This window comes from Melitaea cinxia, chromosome 10, assembly GCF_905220565.1.
Source record: "Melitaea cinxia chromosome 10, ilMelCinx1.1, whole genome shotgun sequence".
Taxonomy (NCBI): Eukaryota; Metazoa; Arthropoda; class Insecta; order Lepidoptera; family Nymphalidae; genus Melitaea; species Melitaea cinxia.
In genome coordinates this window covers 11,977,226-11,997,192 of record NC_059403.1, presented here as the reverse complement: position 1 = coordinate 11,997,192, position 19,967 = coordinate 11,977,226, and the positions used below count along the sequence as shown (strand labels likewise).

The 19,967-nt window shown below is 31.6% G+C and overlaps 1 protein-coding gene and 1 long non-coding RNA gene across 2 annotated transcripts in view; one reads left to right on the top strand and one right to left on the bottom strand.

Moving 5' to 3' along the window:
• Positions 1-5,554: 5,554 nt before the first annotated feature.
• On the bottom strand, positions 5,555-6,019 carry LOC123657204. Its single transcript, XR_006743671.1, has 2 exons — positions 5,941-6,019; positions 5,555-5,723 (listed from the first exon to the last, which is right to left on the bottom strand). It is a non-coding gene; the product is annotated as an uncharacterized LOC123657204 (long non-coding RNA).
• Positions 6,020-8,786: 2,767 nt separating this feature from the next.
• The window catches only part of LOC123657203 (Down syndrome cell adhesion molecule-like protein Dscam2), a 45,730-nt gene continuing 34,549 nt past the window's right edge, over positions 8,787-19,967 (top strand). The window contains exons 1-9 of the mRNA XM_045592782.1: positions 8,787-8,817; positions 15,115-15,273; positions 15,718-15,846; positions 18,002-18,107; positions 18,575-18,776; positions 18,919-19,138; positions 19,381-19,528; positions 19,601-19,767; positions 19,845-19,935. Of these exons, the coding sequence (XP_045448738.1) occupies positions 8,802-8,817; positions 15,115-15,273; positions 15,718-15,846; positions 18,002-18,107; positions 18,575-18,776; positions 18,919-19,138; positions 19,381-19,528; positions 19,601-19,767; positions 19,845-19,935 (1,238 nt within the window). The 5' untranslated portion in view covers positions 8,787-8,801. The remainder of the gene's footprint in view (positions 8,818-15,114; positions 15,274-15,717; positions 15,847-18,001; positions 18,108-18,574; positions 18,777-18,918; positions 19,139-19,380; positions 19,529-19,600; positions 19,768-19,844; positions 19,936-19,967) is intronic.

The window sequence follows — 19,967 nt, the reverse complement described above, 5'->3', positions numbered from 1 at the left end:
GAATTAAAATTGGATACATTTTACATAAATTCACGTCAAAATAATCGTAAATAAATAATTATTCATCAAAATAATGAAAATGAGTGTTTTCAGTTTAGGACATCGTTAAAACTTATCGACTTGATAAATACCTTTAGACCAATCTTCACTTTGATCAAATACTAAGCGAATTGAATAACCAAAATTGCGACGGAAATTATTAAGCTTTTTAGTTAATGTAATGAAATTTTTGATTTTGATATACAGGTCACGAAATACAATGGGTCATCGGCGTCGCATTAGCAGTTGGCCTGGTGGCTAGTTCAGGGGACAAGCGACCACACTTTGTGGTGGAGCCACCGTCACGTGTACTATGGCCGGCGACACGGGGTGCCTACGCTGCCTGCCGTGCCACTGGCCACCCTACACCTGATGTTCACTGGGTCACTGCTGAGGGCCAAGTGATTACGACGATACCTGGATTGAGGTATGTCTCAAATAATGTATTCAATTTTGTTTCAAAATACCCATGAAATTTTGCGCTGCTTGATTCATAACTAGAAATCAAAGACACGAAAACGAAAGTAATATTTATATATTTTTTATAACTCTAAAGATTCCTTGTAATCAGTTTAAATATTCTACGACGCCAAATACTATACCTATGCCACAAAAGTATTTTTGTAATTTTATATATATATATATATATTATTTTTATATTTTATATATTGAATAATTTTTTAATTGAAATATTTGTTAGAGGACTAGTCACTTTTGTCACTAATAGTTATCTTTATATTAAACAACGCTTTTATTAACATTATTACGTAATTTATTCTCGTTCACAACTATTCACATTAAAAGTTGAAGAAGGCTTACTACATAAGATTTTACAATAATAAAGGTTTAAGGTGAAAAATTCCTTACAGAATCATGTTAGTTTTCAAAGCGCGATTCATTTTAAACCTGTAAAGCATCTTAATTTAAATTTTATCTACAATAGAAAATTAAAACTAAATACATTAATAGAAGTTATAAAACATTCTTTAGTAAAGAAATAAAAATTCTCACATTCTTACTATTAAGATAATAGAACTTCCTAGCTATATCGTAGAAGTTCTACGTTTCCTATCTGTGGATCTACGACGTTGCTACGAGTTATTCAATGAAATATTCGATATGCACTAGCAACAGAATTCCATAGACATTTTATTCCAATACACCCAAATGTAGTGTATATTGGTAATTCATTTTAAAGTTCTTTAGTTAGGGAGTTTATGTACAAATATATTGAGTAAGTTTACCAACGGCGGCTATGATGTATGTAAACGATTGACTGATCTTTAGATTAGTTCAGTATAGTTGAGTGGAACTCGACGACGGATACATTAAATAAAGTGTTTCAACTTTACTCATATTTCACGAGGACGTGATACAGGCTTACGTTGAAACTCTTTTCATATACATTAATATCAAGTGCCTACTATTTTGAAGTAATAATGATAATAATAATAATAAATTTTATTGTACACTACAAAGAAATCTTACAAAAAGGGATACATACGAAGAAAGATGTACAAAGGAAGTACCATATATGTTTGAAAGCAGAACATTCAATGTGTAGGTATTATGATTTTAATTATTGTTTTAAGTTATTTTTGAAAATACGGTTTCAATATAGTAGGTTGAAAATAGACGGAATATCTGAAACTTAACGTATATTTCGTAGAAAAAATTATCATTATTGACGATGCGTTGGCGCAATGGTCATAGCACTGGTTTGTGGTTGTTGCACTGGCGGTTGCGGGTTCGATCCCGACACATGACAAACATTTGCTTTTGCTATTCAGATGTTTGCCGTGGTCTGGGTGTTTGTGCAGTTGTGCCCCGGAGAGCACGTTAAGCCGTTGGTCCCGGTGGTTATTATGTACGGCTAATAGCGATCGTTACTCTTAGTAGGGAATATATCCGCCAAACCACATTGAAGCAGCGTGGTGGATTAAGGCCTGATCTTCTTCTATATGGGGAAAGAGGCCTACGCCCAGCAGTGGGATGTTACAAGTTAAAGCGTAGCGCGTAATATATGATTAGTAAATAAACACTTTATGATTATTTAATTAACTTACTACCAATTATGTTAAATGTTTTATTTTATTAGTTGTTATACAAATACGAAATCATAAGTACTTAGTTAGGTAGCTGTAGATCTGTGAACTACATGCAAAACTCTTTTACATTAACAATGATTGAATGATTTGAATGACATTTTGTAGTCATCTCGCTAATTTTAATTAAATACAATTGGAGTTTATATTTAAGAAAGCCCACACGCGTTCCCGAATCTTGCCTTTTTTCATGTGGGGAAAACCCCCATGGATACTCTTCCAGCTCGGGGGCACCGGAGAGGCTATGTCAAATTTTTGCTGATACAAAAACCACCACGTGTGAGCAGTAATCCGCCTGAGCGGGGCAAGATGAGGTCGCGCTAGCATTCGTCACTTCGCCCCAGCACCCCAATCTTGCCTCCCGCAGCCGGTAGGCTCGACGTTTTTAATGTCGGATAGTGTTTATTTAATTTATCATGTATTGTTTTCTAATAATTCCACGAATTTCACTCATTATAATGACACAAATTTTTCGGGTTTTATCGCGGTTTATAAAGTTTTTCAGATGCCCGACGTTTAGGATACTTTACAGCAACCAAGATCACGAAAGGACTATATTACCTAATTACTTAATTTATCACGTGTTAGCCAAATATGACAATAAAATATATTTTTGTGATATAAAGAGTACTTTCAAATTACATAACGTTAAAATAATTAAGAGTGTGTGTATGAGTAACTAGTAGATATAGAGAGAATAATAATTGATATTTTTAATTCATCAATGAACCCTGTAATCTTCTTTATACATATATGCCGACATCAAAATAATAATCCTTCAATACGTTTCATAAGGATTTGTTTAACTACTGGATATATTAATTAAATAATCCCTAGAGAATATACATACATTAATATTAACTTTTATCGTCGGAAGTTCCAATATATAGTGGTCTAGCTTTTGTCAGTTTTCCATTTATATTTGAGTTTTGCTTTGTTGTGGCCGCAGTTGTTAGTACTACTGAGACTTTTAAAAGTTACCTTACGTGTGTACCGAAGTTAGATTTTATCGGAATTTGAGATCGTTTAAAGGAGGAACATTCGCAATATTGATTACGATTAGATACTTTGTGCGACAAACTTTTAACATTATTCCCTCCGCGTGAATACTTGATTGGTTTTGTCATTAAAATAAGATCCTCTTGACAATAATACTTTTAAAAAAATAATTTAATACTTGAAAGAAACTTCAAAAATAAATAATTTGTTTGTAAATTATTTAATTTTTTTTGACAATAATACTTTCAAAATTAAATGCTTTTAATAATAATTTAATAATTTTATAGTAAGGGCAATTCCCAGTAAATACGAATCGATTAAATAATTTTCATTGCTTCTGGTGATATGACGGAGAGGACGTTCTCATCGCACATTTCGAGCAAACTATTCCAAGTCCCGAATGATATGTGGCATAACTAATTCGAGTTTCTCGGTCACCGCTAATAAATTGCCTGGGTTTCCGATCGCAGTCTAAGAGCGATTGTTCGGCGTTATATACACAAGGACTTTTTTGTTCAAGATAATAAAGAGCTAATTTCGTTTCCCGGATCTATTTTATTTAGTTGCTGTAGGTTAGAAAGCTTGTTAATTAAGGAAGCTATAGTTGTAGACTTGTAGATCATCACGTTATGTCTTATAGCAGAGAAGCAGTATTTATAGTGGTTGGTGAATATAAATATTATCGCTCTCCATTTAAATAAAACCAAAACAGAATTTCGTACAATAGTCATATTTAAGATTTTTTTTTCGTATATAGTACGCTTTTAGAGTAGATTAGGTAGTGTTACCATGGCAATTATTAACAGCCACCAAGTTAACCAACTCTTCGAAGCCGAGATTATAGAGTAGTCCAATGTATGAGCTGGAAAACCGTTTTTAATTAATATTACGTTTTTTACTGCGCCACTAATTAGGAAGGTCCTGGGCTTAGGTTCCTTTTTTTGAGATAGCAAAGAATTTACGTAAGAAATCTTGGTCGACAATTTGAAGTCAAGCTTATCTTAGCCCGACCCAAAGATGACCATGGTGAACGTACATTTCTAATCCATTTTTAGCGATTTATTGATTCCTGTCATAGTTAAGGCTCTGGCGGCCGGTGTGCATTATTAGAGCATACAAGGAGCTACATAATAATATGATACGAGAGATGTCCAGATGTCTATTTCTAGGCGCCTCTGAATTTAAAATAATACATCTTTAATGAACACAATAATATTCCAAATATAACTGATATTTTTATATTATTGAATGAAAATAAGACAGCAAAATCGGATCTCATTTTCGAGCAATACCTGTCAATAGCAGGCTGACTAGTGAAGACTATATTTACACTTACCATTGTCTATAGCGGTTATTAACTTATACACTGATTACTCTTAAAAAATAATTTGAAATAAAATAACAATTCTTAAATCAAATTACATAGATGGTGATAATTCTGCATTCTTAGTCAAGTTCTAGTTTTTTTAGTTTTTTTTCTGCACCCATTTCTTACAACACTAAAACATTAAAATCATTTACACTAAAGTATTAAAACAAATAGCTGTGAATTATTTTGAAATATAAATTATGTGTACTATAAATGAAGTCTTAAATTTCATACTGAAAAGAGTATTCAATCTTCTAATAATAATACTAGAACTACTCTATAATATCTGTTGGATAAAATAGAGCTGTCACTTTATTAGTCAAAACGCCAAGAAAACTTTAAAACAAGTTTAAGATTAATTCGTGTAAAATAAATCATAAATAATGTATATTTATATTTTAGACAGTTTTAATGTCTTGAGTGGTTCTGTTGTACTGCTCTGTTCCTAAGACACTGTTATGAGTACGCGACGAGGGGTACCCATCATTAACGGATGACGTGATTAAACGCGACAAAATTAAACTAATTGACATTTCTCATCTTATCGTGTATTTTTTATGCATTTATCACTCGTGTTGAATAACTAGTAGTAATATTACCGTACATATAATGTCACTATCCTCAAAATACAAGATTAATGCAAATAATTATAATTTTTCATATCGAATTTCCAGGTTTCAAGATTAATGTTTAGATTACTTTAATGTAAATATATTTTCATCATTTGAAGTACTAATGGACGGTTCTAATTTGAACTTTGATTGGGTATTTTATTTGTTGATTTTCAATTATATATTAGTCTAGTGATATATTCATATAAGCTCGACTGTATCATGGAAATATTACAACGTAATATCAATAAGTACTTTTGTTTTGTATTAATTACGATTATTTTAGGTTCAATCTATTCACTCATATTTGAAATTAGTAACATTATGATTATAACGGAAAACTAATACACAAACATCTATTTTATTATAATTCTGTCTTAAAATAAGCTGGATAACACAATCCACTGACTTATTATTTTAAATCCAAAAGGTTTTTCATTTTCACAATTTATTTCATAAATAATTAAAAGTGTTACATATATGCCAAACAAACATGCCAAAGGTCTAATTTAGTCTTCAAGTTGGAAAAATGTGTTGGGTGAGCTAAAACATTTTGACTTCAAACTTTTGACGAAGATTTCCATTTGCGTTCACTGTCACCTAAAATATCGATTATTATTTGAAGTACTATAGTTCCAATTTCACAGGTTTTTTTTTGTCAATAAAATGTATTGAATAAATTATTATGATCTTTCGTCACGAGGTCCTATGAGGGATTAGAATTGCGTGTTCTTAATAATATTTCATGGATTTCAGTAGCGAACTTGAGAGCGGCTATAAAAAAAAAAAAAAACGATTATAGTGACAGTTGACTTACGGCACATCCGTGAAGACAAACGACTGCGGCGCGTGCTCGACATATTTCTTCACCTGACAGCCTATGAAATTAAAAATGTGTCCACATTATACGCGTCTTTTAAAAAAATGAAATGCTTAAAATTGCAATTTTAATCAGAGAACATTTGACGTCCCAGTCAAATTAAAGATAGGATGACTCACCAGATTTTTGCGATGAATAATTAATTCAAATACAATAATTAAACAATTAGCACTTGAAAATATCTTTCTTTTCACGGCCATGTGTCTATAACACAACACATATTTCACGCCATATTTTTGAGTCTCCGAAGCGTGACTTTTCTAATTTATTTTTCAATAAGAAAATAGGAGTCGCGCAATTTTTATACAGCCTAATATAAAAAAAAAATATTTTTTAGCAAACTTAAATTATTTGTATTAATATGAGAATGTTATAATGATTTTTTACGTCTTTTATTGTATTTATTGTGTAAAACTAAAATTTGGAGAAACCTTTAAAAAACTAAACAAATTAAGAAGGTCTTGGTATATCTGTTCTATCCCCAGCATGAAACTCAAATCAAGTCGACGCCAAGCCTTCTTTACAAAAACCAAATCAGTACTTAAAAAAATCGTTACTGGTTATTTATCCCGTCTAAATTATGATCAGAAAATTTGCTGACTGTCTTGGATTAGGTTGAGTACTGAATAAAAATAATAATAAATAAACGAACAAATAAATAAATTTATATATATATATATATATATATATATATATATATATATATATATATGTATAATTGTCGAGTTAGTATAACGAGTTAATAAGACTTCTGACAGCTCAATCCTCCCTTGACCATGGCTGCTGTGAAGTATCCGAAACGTCGGACATATGAAAAACCGAATAAACCGCGATAAAATGCGCAAAAGTTGTTTCTTTAGTTAAGTGTACATTATAATCTTCCATCTTTATAATGTTAGTACAGATAAAATAAAATAAATCACAGCACAAAGCGAGCATGAAATGACGGTCGGTTATTACTATTATATAGCGCTATCTAGGTGAGAACCGAGAGGATTTACTTCATGTCCGCCTCGAGCCTCAACACCACGTTGTTGACTCGGCAAGTTGAGGTAAACTTTGGACACCTCGCTTCGAAACGTACATAAGGACAAGTTCAGATACAACTTATCCCTTGACATTTTGCTTTCATACATATTGCAGTCGATATAAACTTTGTTACAGAAGGTTATTGATTAAAAAATAAAGCTACACATGGTTTTTCTGCAATTTTATTTTGATAATAATAAATCCAAAAATATCTACTTTACGTATTGGAAGACGCTTGGGAGTAGCGGTTAGAGCATGGGCGGTTGTGCTTGCGGTCGCGGGTTCGACCCCATACGGATGTTTGTCGTGGTCTGGGCGTACGAGTATGTGCTCGTGTATTGTGTGTTTTGTGTGTGTTTACGGAACCCCGGCAACGGGAAGAATCCAACTGGGGCTGTTGTATAAAGAATTTACTACTTATTATTATTATATTATGTAATTAATAATTAAAGGCCTTTGTATTCTTATACTTATAAACTTAAATTTACAATTTACTAACTACCTTTAGATATAAATTATAAAATCGTTGCTAGGACGACTAAACAGTCGTCCTTTCAAATTCATTTTTTTTTAGTTTACCATTATTTGTATTTTATGTTTATGAATTTTCTAAACAGAAAATTCATAAACATAAAATACAAATAATGGTATGGTAAAAACAAATACCTACAACTTACGATTGAAATTAAAAGCTATTTGTATTTATATTTTCACGTTATATCACAAAAATTACAGTTATACCTGTTGAAAAGAAAAAGATCATTTCGTGTGTTTTTGGTAAAGATATTTTAAGAAATATACAAAAGAAGAAATACAAAGAGATATTTTAACCAAAAAGTAAAGTGATAAATAATTGCGAGAACGAAACGAGAATTAGGCTTTGTAATAAATACCAGTTCAACGACAGTCGTTACTGATGAACTATAAATATTTGAATCAGACTTGACGATCGATGTCATAAAGTTGTGTCGTCTCATTGACTGTTCAAAGGAAATTATTTTATTACTTTGCTGTACCGTCTTCACTGCCTCACAAATCATAAGTAGAATTTGCGATTAAGAAAAACTGTATACAACAAATAATGTTGGTTAAGTTCAATATAAACTTAGGAAGTATTAGGGGCCGTATGCTATATAACATCATATGATTTTTTTTATGAAAACGAAGTTGTAGGTAACAGATTGTGTATATACAACATTAATTACTTATTCAAATTAAAGTGCACATCGTCTTTACGTCGTCGTTTAATAGCGTAGTATCTTTTACAAAATACTAGTCTTCTATATAAATAAAAATGAATGTTGCTAAGCGCATAATTCGAGAATGGCTCGACCAATTCGGCTAATTTTTTTTTTTTTGGTATGTTCCTTAAGGCCCGCGGAAGGTTTTAATACTAAAAACAAGATTAAAAACATTATTTAATTTTTAGTACTGACAGAACAAAGTCTGTCCTACCAGCTAGTATATACATATAATATACTAAATTATAAGTTATCAAACGAATTCTTTGTTAAATGAATTTAACAATTAAGCATGGCTATTATAAATATAATAGTAATATTATTCCTCTGTTAAAGGCTAGCTATTCTATACTTTCTTCGATGTATACATATATTATAATGTGTATCTTCGTTTACAGACATGTTCTAAGTGATGGTCGGTTGGTAGTCGGGGCGCGGCGATCACTCGTCGATGCAGGTGGAGGAGGAAGTAGCGCAGTTCTCCGCTGCAAAGCCTCTAATCGCGCCGGAGTTACATTGTCAAAACCGATGCTACTACAACCAGGTATTTTACTATACGTTTTTAAATTTTACTTACTATAATACAAATGAAACATAACTTCCAAATGTAGGCATTCAAAATGCGGCGTTAAGCTTTTGAAAGAATGGAATTTTTCGCGCTAGGCTACCTGAATATACCTATATCATTTTGCTAGTCAAAATAATTCTAAATAATAATATATTATTTAATATATTATTTAACATGAACTTTATTGAATAGCCATAAAGTTCAAATTCAATCAACATTTTAATAAAAAAACGTTTGTATGGGAAAACGAAAAGGGCTATTTTTAGGATTTTTACAGAAATTATTCGAATTTTTCTCACCGTAAAAACCATCCTTGGACTTCAACGAACATTTTAAAAAAAGAATTGGTAAAATCGGTCCAGGTGTTGTTGAGTTATACGCATACGAACACATTTTACGATTCATTTTTATATATAAGATGTAACAAATATGACGTTAAAATTGTATCAAAAATTGCTTAAGTTACAAATTTTGTTATCTGTATTCAAGTTTTTAATCTAGTTTTAGTCATCCTATTATGTAGCTCGGCCCTCTCGTAGTAATTGCGTTAAAAGACTATCTTATTTCTGGAATGTTCTAAATTGAGACATAAATTAATTACTGGATGTATTGCAGCTATATAATCTGCTTAATTATTTTCCTTCTTATCTTTCCATGGTGATGATGATATTACCTTAAGTATGCTTTTAATTTTAGTTATTTCAAGCATAATTACTAATATTTATTTTATTTTAATACACAAAAAGATTTTTTTGTAAACTTTATCTGCTTTATTGATATTTCAGTACATATTTAACTAAAATTTAGTATAAAAGAGTATTTTTAAATAAATGAGTCTTATAAAAACAAATGATTTCATATATTTTAAGATTAGAGCTTCGATTCTGGAAATGCAAATTATTAGAAGTGTGATGGGTCTTTTTGATGATGTTCCCTTATAAATTACTATTAAAATTGTAGGCGCATTTTTTTAGTCCTACAAGTCCAAAAAGGGAAAAAAAAATATACATATTGTAGGTTGGAACAAAAAGTAACTATGCTTACGGTGTAACGGTAACGAGACACAACCTACATACTTTGCAAACGCACAAAGTTGTTATGAAATCAAAGTTTACTGACATCAGCTTCGAACGTTGAATGAATATTTTTATTTAACTGGTACATAAAATTACTAAATTAATACATAGTAAATAACATTACTAAATTAATACATTTGTCGTAAAATACAAACCAGTAAATATATTTTAGGGCTAACATTGTTATACTAGTGGATATTAGTATTGTAATAGTATAGATAGTTCTCAGAAATATAGAAACCTAATTTTTTTATGAGAGGAAATTCTCGATTAATTTTCAAGTCTTCTTTTAGATATAGGTAACTAGCTGTGTCCTGCGCGCGTTGCTATGCTTTTTTATTTATTTTATGTTCGTACCAACTCGGAAACCTCTCATGCACAACACACTGCTGAAGATCATGACATGATCAAATGCATAATTTAAGATTCTACAAAGGACATACAGACAAACATTCATTTTTATATCTATAGATACGAAATTCTGTAGATATTTGTAAACCGCTGTCCTTAGATAGTAGTGGACGTTCTCATTTGTATTAAGATATGTTTCCTCCCTTCAGTAAGTGAGGGATTCTGACGTGTTTAAGCTCGGAGTACAATGATAATAATAACCAAAATATAAACAACGAATTATTTAATAAACAGATGTACAGAGACGAGGGCAAAACAAATTACAACTTTGAGTCGAGTTGAACCAATTAACTTTCCGTTACAGCGAGGGAAATATGAAATAAAATGAAAAACAGCCCACGGCCGTCCGAGTTTTTACACGGGAAAACTTTTAATTAAGGGATTAAAAATGACATTAGAGCGAGTTCGGAACACGGCAAGTTTTCCTTTGTTCGTTGGATGTTTTTAAGAAAATTCCACACTGGTAACAATATTACCTAAACGTTGAGCCCCGACCATCTATTACCAGAATATCTTATTAAAACTTGGTTCTATGAAAACTATTCCACTCGAGTATTGTTTTATTGTTTCATTGGAGGACTGTAATTTTAATAAATAAATATGATTCAGAGCTAGTTCTATATTTATTTATGAATTTACTATACAACTATTCTGAATACGATATATATAAGGTATACGACCTTATCTACCAATCGACCTTAAGATGTAGGTATAAAAAAAATGGTTCTCAAACATTTTCACGATTCAGCCTGTAACACCCGACTACAAAGTAAAGGCCTATTTCTCCGTGTAGGAGTAGAGTCGGCGCTTGATCCACCTCCCTGCTCCATTGCGGGTTGTTGGATATATTCCCTACTATGAGAAACGATCGCTATCAGGTATTTTTGATAGCAACCGGGAGAGTCAGTTTTAACGTTCCGATGCACGGTGGGAAGACTTACAAAGAGAGATACCCAGACCGGAAATAAACATTTGTACAAATATTCACTCTGAGCGGGAATTGAACCCGCGACCGCGCCGGTGTGTAGGCGATAACACAGCACTCGCACCTCTAGACCAGAGCGGTCGTCGATTAAGTTTGATGTAAGGTAAAACAAAAAGAAAAGAAACAAAAATATTAAAAAAAGAAAGTCCGTAACTTATTGTTTATAGACATGAAAACATACACGCACTTGGACACTATATATTGAATGTATTTAATACTTACATGGATGCATTCAACTAATAAATCACATTATATTTGATTTTTATCTAAGAATATACATGTGATTGTCTACTTATAATTTGTATAAATTGTTAGGCATATAGTGTAAGCATTTAAATTTGTAATTCTGACAATTTTTAAAATATTGGATTTTGTGTCGATATTACTCTTATTGTTTATTCGCTTAATATCAGAACAGTACAAAGATGGTGACGCCATCTTCCGAATGGTTAATACCTATTAATAAACAATTAGTCAGTCACTATCTTTGTTATCTGTTTTGCAGGGTAGTTACACAATAAATACTGTTATCATTTAAATATGAGCTTCTAATAATTTTAGAAGATTGTATGTATATGTATCGTTCTTATTCTGATTATTATTTGTTGAAATACGGGCAGACCATAAAGATGAAGACACCATCTTACGAATATCTATCTATCTATATAATCTTTGTCATATATTGGCGGGATTGTTGTCCTATAAATATGATAATTTAAAAGTTAAGAAGCAGTTATTGTTTGATTATTGTGGGACTAGCGTTGCTGTTCGATACGTGATTAGTGTGATAACTTATTTGATGTAGTTAAAAGTGTGTATTGTGAATGAATAGCTATAGATTTGAAGTGAAAAATAAGTGTTTTGTTGAGTGTTTTCTGTCGTGTTCTACAATAGTAACTAGGATTAGGATTCAATTGGGCTGGGCAGCGTTTGGCACGCTTGGCTTAGTCTTTACTTCGATGATTCCGCAATGCTTGAAGACAAAAGTCTTCGAGCACTGGGTCTTGCCTATTTTAACATACACCCGAAGGGACTAGTTCACCAGGTTCGAAATCAGGGTATGCTCTCTATGAACAGAACTCTCTCTCAAAGATAGGATCAGAATCAGAAACTACACGAGAGAGAACAAAAGTAACCGACATAGCCTGTAGAAATATCTGTGGTGGGAACGATGGCTGTTGGAGCAGACGTCTCCTGGAGTGGAGACAGCGTGTTGGCAAACACAAGACGTGTCGGCCGCCCTTCGGCCCGCTGGACCAATTACCTACGTAATATCACCTGGGGGCTGGATGAGGACTGCAGAGAACTAGGATGTTTGGCGCGAACTAACGATGACCTACGTCCAGCAGTAGACTGTGATAGACTGATGTGATGATGATAGTAACTATATACACGTAATTACGTAATGCATTAGCAAGTTATGTCACTCAAAATGCATTAAACGACTTTAGTATAATAATCAATATTTTTGTAGAACGTTAACTTATTGAAAAATTACTTGATATTAATTTCAATTAAACAGGAACCTATTAAGAATTTTAATATAAAAACTTTTTAATATCGAATTCTTTCGTGAATTTTATAATTTCGATTAACATTACATAGCATTATATTTTCATTACAAAGAATCTTTTTTAATAAGAGTCTTTTTGTCGCGAACACAAAAATGTAATCTCAAATCCACTTTTAGGCTTTGAAACAATTAGTTGATATTACCTAAGGTTTTTATTTAATAAAGTTTTAATGAGTTTTTAGAAGATAGGGACCCATTCTGTTTTGTTTATAATTTAATTTTACAAAAGTGGTACTTAAAGTCAAAATTGAAATTATAATAGACGAGATAATATAAATTTGAAACAAGGATTTAGTTACTTTGTTATTATTGAAATTGGTGCGTTCTCTTTGCAAGAATAAAGTATAAAGTAAAAAAGGATAATTAATAAGGAAATGGCAAATAGAATAAAATTGTAATTGTATTTATGTAATAAACATAGTTGTGAGCAAAGGATATTTGATGCAGCTTAAAAGAATAAAACAGTTCAGAATATTTTCAATTGTTATAAGTTAAGTAATTTTAAATGGCAAAGAAAATGACCTTTAATTTTAAGCGATGCTATTAAAATAAAATTCTTGAATTTTTTTTCTCATTCTTTAAAATATAAAATGAGATAAATACAATTATTATCTATAATTTTTGAACATTATTCAGCGTTTTGTTTACTGGATAGTTGCTGTCTTTTAACTTAGGTATTGCCTATTTCTAAAATATGAAAAAGGAATAGTATTGGGTTTGTCGGAATACAAATTAACCTTTTCAATATCTGTTTGCGTTTGCTGGGAAAGTACTCGAAGTTAAACTACAATAGCTGTGTAGGCTAATAAAAAACAAATCACTTTACTCTGCAAATTTATTTTTATTTATTTATATAGATATACATATAAACATACAAAAACATGCATGTGTAAGACCAGACTACTTATAAATATAGTAACTAACAGCTCTTTAGAAATATGGGCTCATTTACTTGACCTTTTTATGTATGTAGTTTTTGTATCCTTCGAGGTAACATGATTACTTTTCCAATTGTAGTTCTTACGTATGATGAAAAAAAAAATAGATATGAGCATTTTTTTCACAATTTTCGTAAGAAATAAATTTTTTGTAAGTAATTGACGTATTGTTGTTTGATTTTATGGACTTATTCATTAAGAAATGATATAAGCCGGTATGAAAAATATAAGAGGAGTGAAAATCTATGCAACAATTAAACAACAGAGACGCTGAGAGTTACGCTTTACAACATATTAAGTATACCTAATAATATACCAGCATTTACTATACCTATACGAATAGTAGACCTCAATTTATGTTTTGATTTAAGAGTTTTATTGTTTTACTAAATTATAATTTCAGTGACGTAATAAAACATTTTAAGGTGGAAGCGCTAGTCGCGTATCGGAACAGACAGCAGTAAATTAAAAAGCGTATAAGAAGGAAAAATGAAAAAAAAAATCTAAAAGAAAACATTTAAAAATAGAATATGTGCAAACATCAAAAGACGAAAAAATGTATTATCTTACGGTGTGAATAAACTCTCTTTGTATTTTTTAGCTTTTGAAATTTAATAACCTCTATATTTAATACTTTTTTTACTGAATTTAGTAAAAAAAACAATCTCGTTTATATTAAACTAGCTGTACCAGCGACTTCGCTCGCGTAGAAATTGATAAAATATTCACAAAGAAATCCTAAATCATTACACTATAACAATTTCTTTTTATCTCTCTCTCTCTCTCGCTCTCTCTCTCTCTCTCTCTCTCTCTCTCTCTCGCTCTCTCTCTCTCTCTCTCTCTCGCTCTCTCTCTCTCTCTCTCTTTGTTATATCACATTTACGGATCACCTTTCGTGTGCTAGAATTATTAGACTGCTTGCGAATCTCGTTATTAATTACGCCACTTTGAACAGTCATGCGATAGACAGTCTTCTTAGGTGTTCTATTTTACCATATCGAATTTCGCTGGAACCAGTAACAGGAAAACATTTAAAATATATTTTTGTACGATTTTATATATATATATATGTGTGTGAGGAGGATCGGAGAGAGGGGTAAGGGAAGGAGAGATTGTAACACTCGCTCACCGTATGAAAAGCAGTTACGGTAGCTGGTTCAAGTCACTATTCTGTAAAAGTTCTGTACTCTGCTCTAGATAAAAAAGCGAGAATATGACCTGAAATAATTTTCAATTATTTACTGAGGACAGTAGGTATTAAACAATATTTTGTAAATTGTTTGTTCGTAGTGGAAGACAGCGTGCTATCGCATTTAGTGCGACAGCTTACTCCAGCGAAAGTCGGAGGTTCCGTGGTGCTCAGATGTGAAGTGTCACCTCAATTCGGTTTAGCTGACATCACTTGGTTACAAGATGGACTACCTCTATCATCAGGGTATATGGGTGCGGGTAAGTACGATAAGATGTTAAAAAAATGTGGCGCAACTTTTGTTAAGCTTTTTGTAATACTTATTTATTATGGTAGGGATATATGAAAATAATAATAATTGAGTGTGAAATAGTGTAATTTATTTTTATACTACTACTAGGTACTACACCTGACACATAAACAGGTGAAAAGAATAATTAATGAAAGTTATTTATTTGTTTAACATCTTTAACGTCAGGCTGAAGAGAAACTTAAATTTGGTTTTATTTCCAAAAACAAATTGTATATTGTACAGAAAATAACCTTTGTTGTATTGTACTGTAGTGTGTACTTACAGTAATTACATAAAATGATAAAAAATACTATGAACTTTCTAGCTATTCCTAATTTTTCTATTCTTAACATCAATATTATTGAGTAAGGGGATAATATTATTTACTGTAAATTGTAAGATATTGTTGCAGAAACACGCTGGGTTTCCGGGGCCGGTGGTTTGTTACTTGGCTCGGATTTAACTCAGGCCGACATACAAGCGGAATATTCGTGTTTGGCGCTCGACACGCCCAGCCCGCCGCTGAAACTAACAACAGATGGTGACTCATCTAGTTTATACTCGGTTGTTTTTAACTTTAAACTAAGAATGACTATTTGATAAATTATTTTTCGAAAAATCTCACTAATGCTATTAAGTCAAAGATATTTAACTAATAATTAATTGATGATAATTGATTCTTAGATCACGATATCGAATTCGGCTTTCAAAATACAAAATTAACTTTAAAAAATGCATTAGAAACATAATAAGACTACATTATTTTTATTTACTTCTCTGAGCGCACGAGTCAATACTTTTTACAAGTTATGTCAAATTGAATCGAAAACTTCTGTATTCAAATGTTAATCAAAAGCGCTTTTGAATCATCGTATAACTAATTAAAATTATATTGGTCTTAAATGAATTAATAGTTGCTAATTTCAAGCTAACGCCAACTTGGAATATATACCTCTGTGAAACAGGGTGGAAAATCTACGACAAGACGGATTGTCGCTGTGCTAAATTTTCTTCCATTAAATTAAACTGTGAAGAACCTTTTCATATTATGGTCTTCTAAAGGACTCATGTCTAGATAGTTCGTAAATCTCAAGTGATCACACACATGCTCGTTAGTTAGGATTTTATTATTTTGTCGTTTGGATATAAAAATATTTTAAGTCTCGTACATATTTTAGAAAGATATGTCAATCCGTTTCCATACTTGAAATATATCCGTTATATTTAACCTACTTTAAAAAAAGGAAAAGGTTCTCAACTCGACTGTATTTTCTATGTGTGTTACTTTATAACTTTTTCCTGTGTGTATTGATATGTTTCTTCTTATATTCGAAAGTCAATGCTTGTGATATGTTCTAATAATTCGAGCAAGCCCTGAAATGTAATTTTTGAGTTATCGCTAGTAATAATTATTAAAGTATTTAATTGACTGTATGTTGATGTCCTTTTTTTGAGAACAAACGCAATTTGTAAATTCAGTGTAATTAGCGGTTTCGTTTTGAATAACTGAGGTAGATATAGAAAGTATACGACGTATAATAATCTGATACCGGGCTTTTAAATTAGTATGAAATTTACTCGTCAACCTAAGTCGGCGAGTGTAATATGACGTGGTCTCTCTGGTGCGCCTCATAGATATATAAATAATATTACACCTATATAGTTCCCAGTCTAAAAACTTAGTTAGCCTTATTCATTGGACTCATTGATCCACAGCACTTGGGAAAAGTTTTTTTTTTGGAAAAAATTAAAATTTAAGCCGTTATTAACTTCTTAAGTTAATTTCTACAGCAGCTAATATACATTTGTTATATTTTATTTATAGGCATACTATCTTAGGAGTGAGTAACAAAATTTATAAGTAAACAAATTTAATGAGTAACAAAAATTTTATTTTACGTTCCTAACAAAACAAAATTCTGTTGTTTAGATATCAAATCTTATTACTATTACAATGGTCGTTGGAACCATTATTAGAAGTGTAACAATCCCTTTTCTAGAAGGTTCCGCTCTTCAATAGCATATTTGTTGTTGTCAGTAAACTTTAATATAGGTACGAATTTATTTCGCTTTTTTTGTCATATTATTAATTATTTTTATTATAAATATAAATAAAATTAATTACCGGTGTAAATTTTTTATATGTATTTGTATTTAAGACGTATGTGTATTTAAGTTATTTTAAAAATTTAAAAGCCTACGGCCGTTACGCGTAGTAGTATATTTTAATAATCGGCTTATTTTTCGATACGTTGTTTAATATTATTGCATGTTTATCGCGCTAGCTTTCAATGAAAACGAGTGCTCTTCCATTAATTGCATAATTTGCATACTTTACATTTCATACGTTAAAATTAAATAGCTATTTTATATTAATAAAAGTTTTACGTTCATTAATTGGTTAACATTTGTTATAATAATGTTTTAGGGGTCGGTTAAAACGTTGCTGATAATGCCGTATATGCTTTTAGAAGAACAACGGCATACAGAAGATGAAAACTTATGATTTTATTTTTCTTCATTAAACTCCACTTTACTTGTCAGATATTTCTATTGGCAATATGTGAATCCAAAAACTAGTTTATTAGCAAGGAAAAACAGGTAGTAGGAGTTGTTTTATTTTAACTTATGTGCTAGACAACTTTAACAGAATCCAGCGAAATAGACTTATAGACTGGTTCTCTTGTATTGTACAGATAGCAGTTGGTTGGAGAATATAGAAGTTAATTCCATTGAAGCTCGCGCTGGGGACACTGTTCTATTTCCGTGTATATTAAGACATATCAACAAACATACTATCACGTAAGTAGCGGAAAAAACTTACAATTTATTATACATTACTGTCACGAAGTTTCTGATGAGATTTGTCTGTTTAGACTCTTGTTTTTGTTTTGTCATATAATCTCTGATAATTCCAGTCTGGGATAGAAAATTAAACGTTGTTATTAAAACTAATTATTAATATATTATATTTTTTTTAAACTTAATGCCTAAATGCTTATCCCAAACAAGATGAATTCTTAATTAATAACATATATAATTAAAAAATTGATGATGATTTTATTTAAAAATCCTGCATTTAATTTTTATGTATTTCAAATAAATAATTTTACTACTATGTTACTACTTTTGCATTTAATACCTAAAAGGCACGATTCTCGTAAAGCTTCTGTAATTCGCGCGTTACAACAAGTACCTATGTCCTTACAAATACTAAAATGTAGGATAATACTAATATTATATATACATTGGATATATGTAATTATCAGTTGGCAGCGACAGGAGGCTAATGGCGTATGGGTGTCTGCGGGGGAGGGGGTGGTTCGTGGGGGTACTCTCGTCTTGCCGAGTGTACGAACGCACCACGCGGTGCGGTACGCTTGCTCTCAGGGCACGGAGACGTCTCCGCGTGTTATTGTGAGACTGGTGGTGTACGAGCCCTTGACAGTCGCAGTTACACCGAATCCTTTGGTAAGTACATTATGTACGGGTATTAAAGTAAATAATATATAGAGTAAAAACAGATAAATTAATTATCATTAAAATTATTTATTACTTCTTATTGATGTAGTTTTTCTATTAATACCTTTTTTGAAATAATTAAAATTTTTAGATGCTAGGCAGTGGAGCAAGCGGTCATTTTAACTGCTCAGTTCAAGGCGGTCGCGGGGGAGGGGTCACGATTAGCTGGCAACATGAAGGAAGACCGCTACACTCCCCTCAACCGAGGCTGGCTCTTGGTCCAGTTCGACCACATCATGTCGGCCTGTACCAGTGTACAGCTTATGATCATTCTGACTCAGCTGTGGCTGGAGCCGAACTTATTATAGCTGGTAATATTTTCTGGTTTTGTATTATCTTTGACATTATGATAAAAAATTAAATTATTCGTTCATCTTTCATAAAACGTTTCTTCGATATATAGGAGAGAATTTTAAATTTAGTTTAAGTTACTATTAAAGTAAAGATCTAAATAAAAAGGTTTTAATTCAAGTGAAAACAGAAGAAAAATGTGAATCAAATTATTCGACACGATCAAGCAATTCTTTTTATCACATTGAATACTGCGTTTTAGACAGACCGCCTAGACTGGTATCGACGTTCAGTGAAGCAATAACGAGAATTGGACAAACAATCGCATTTAGATGCGCTGCCACAGGCATACCTTCTCCGCGGATTCTGTGGACCTTAGATGATAGACCGTTACCTTCTGTTCCTGAGAAGTAAGAAAAAAAATGTAGTTGTATACTTAAATAGTCAAAAAAATGTGACTTCAATGACCATTTTATTTGCAGATACAGTGTAAATACTAGAGCTGAAACGTTAAATGGAGGCGATGAAGGGACCATTGTATCTACTTTAAGTATAACAATAAGAACGGCTGATGATGGCGGAAGGTATGGATGTAATGCGACTAATTCAGGTGGATCTCAGGCACATCACGCAAGATTAAACGTGTTTGGTAATATATAAGTGGAAAAAGAGAAAACATTCATGATGATAAGAATGACTTACCAATTTAACGGCGTATTGTTTCAGGTGCTCCTAATATAAGGTATTTACCACCGATACACGTGAAGACAGATACAGATGTTACCTTATATTGTCCATATTCTGGATATCCTATTAAGTAAGTTAATGCATCTGATTTATATGGCTACG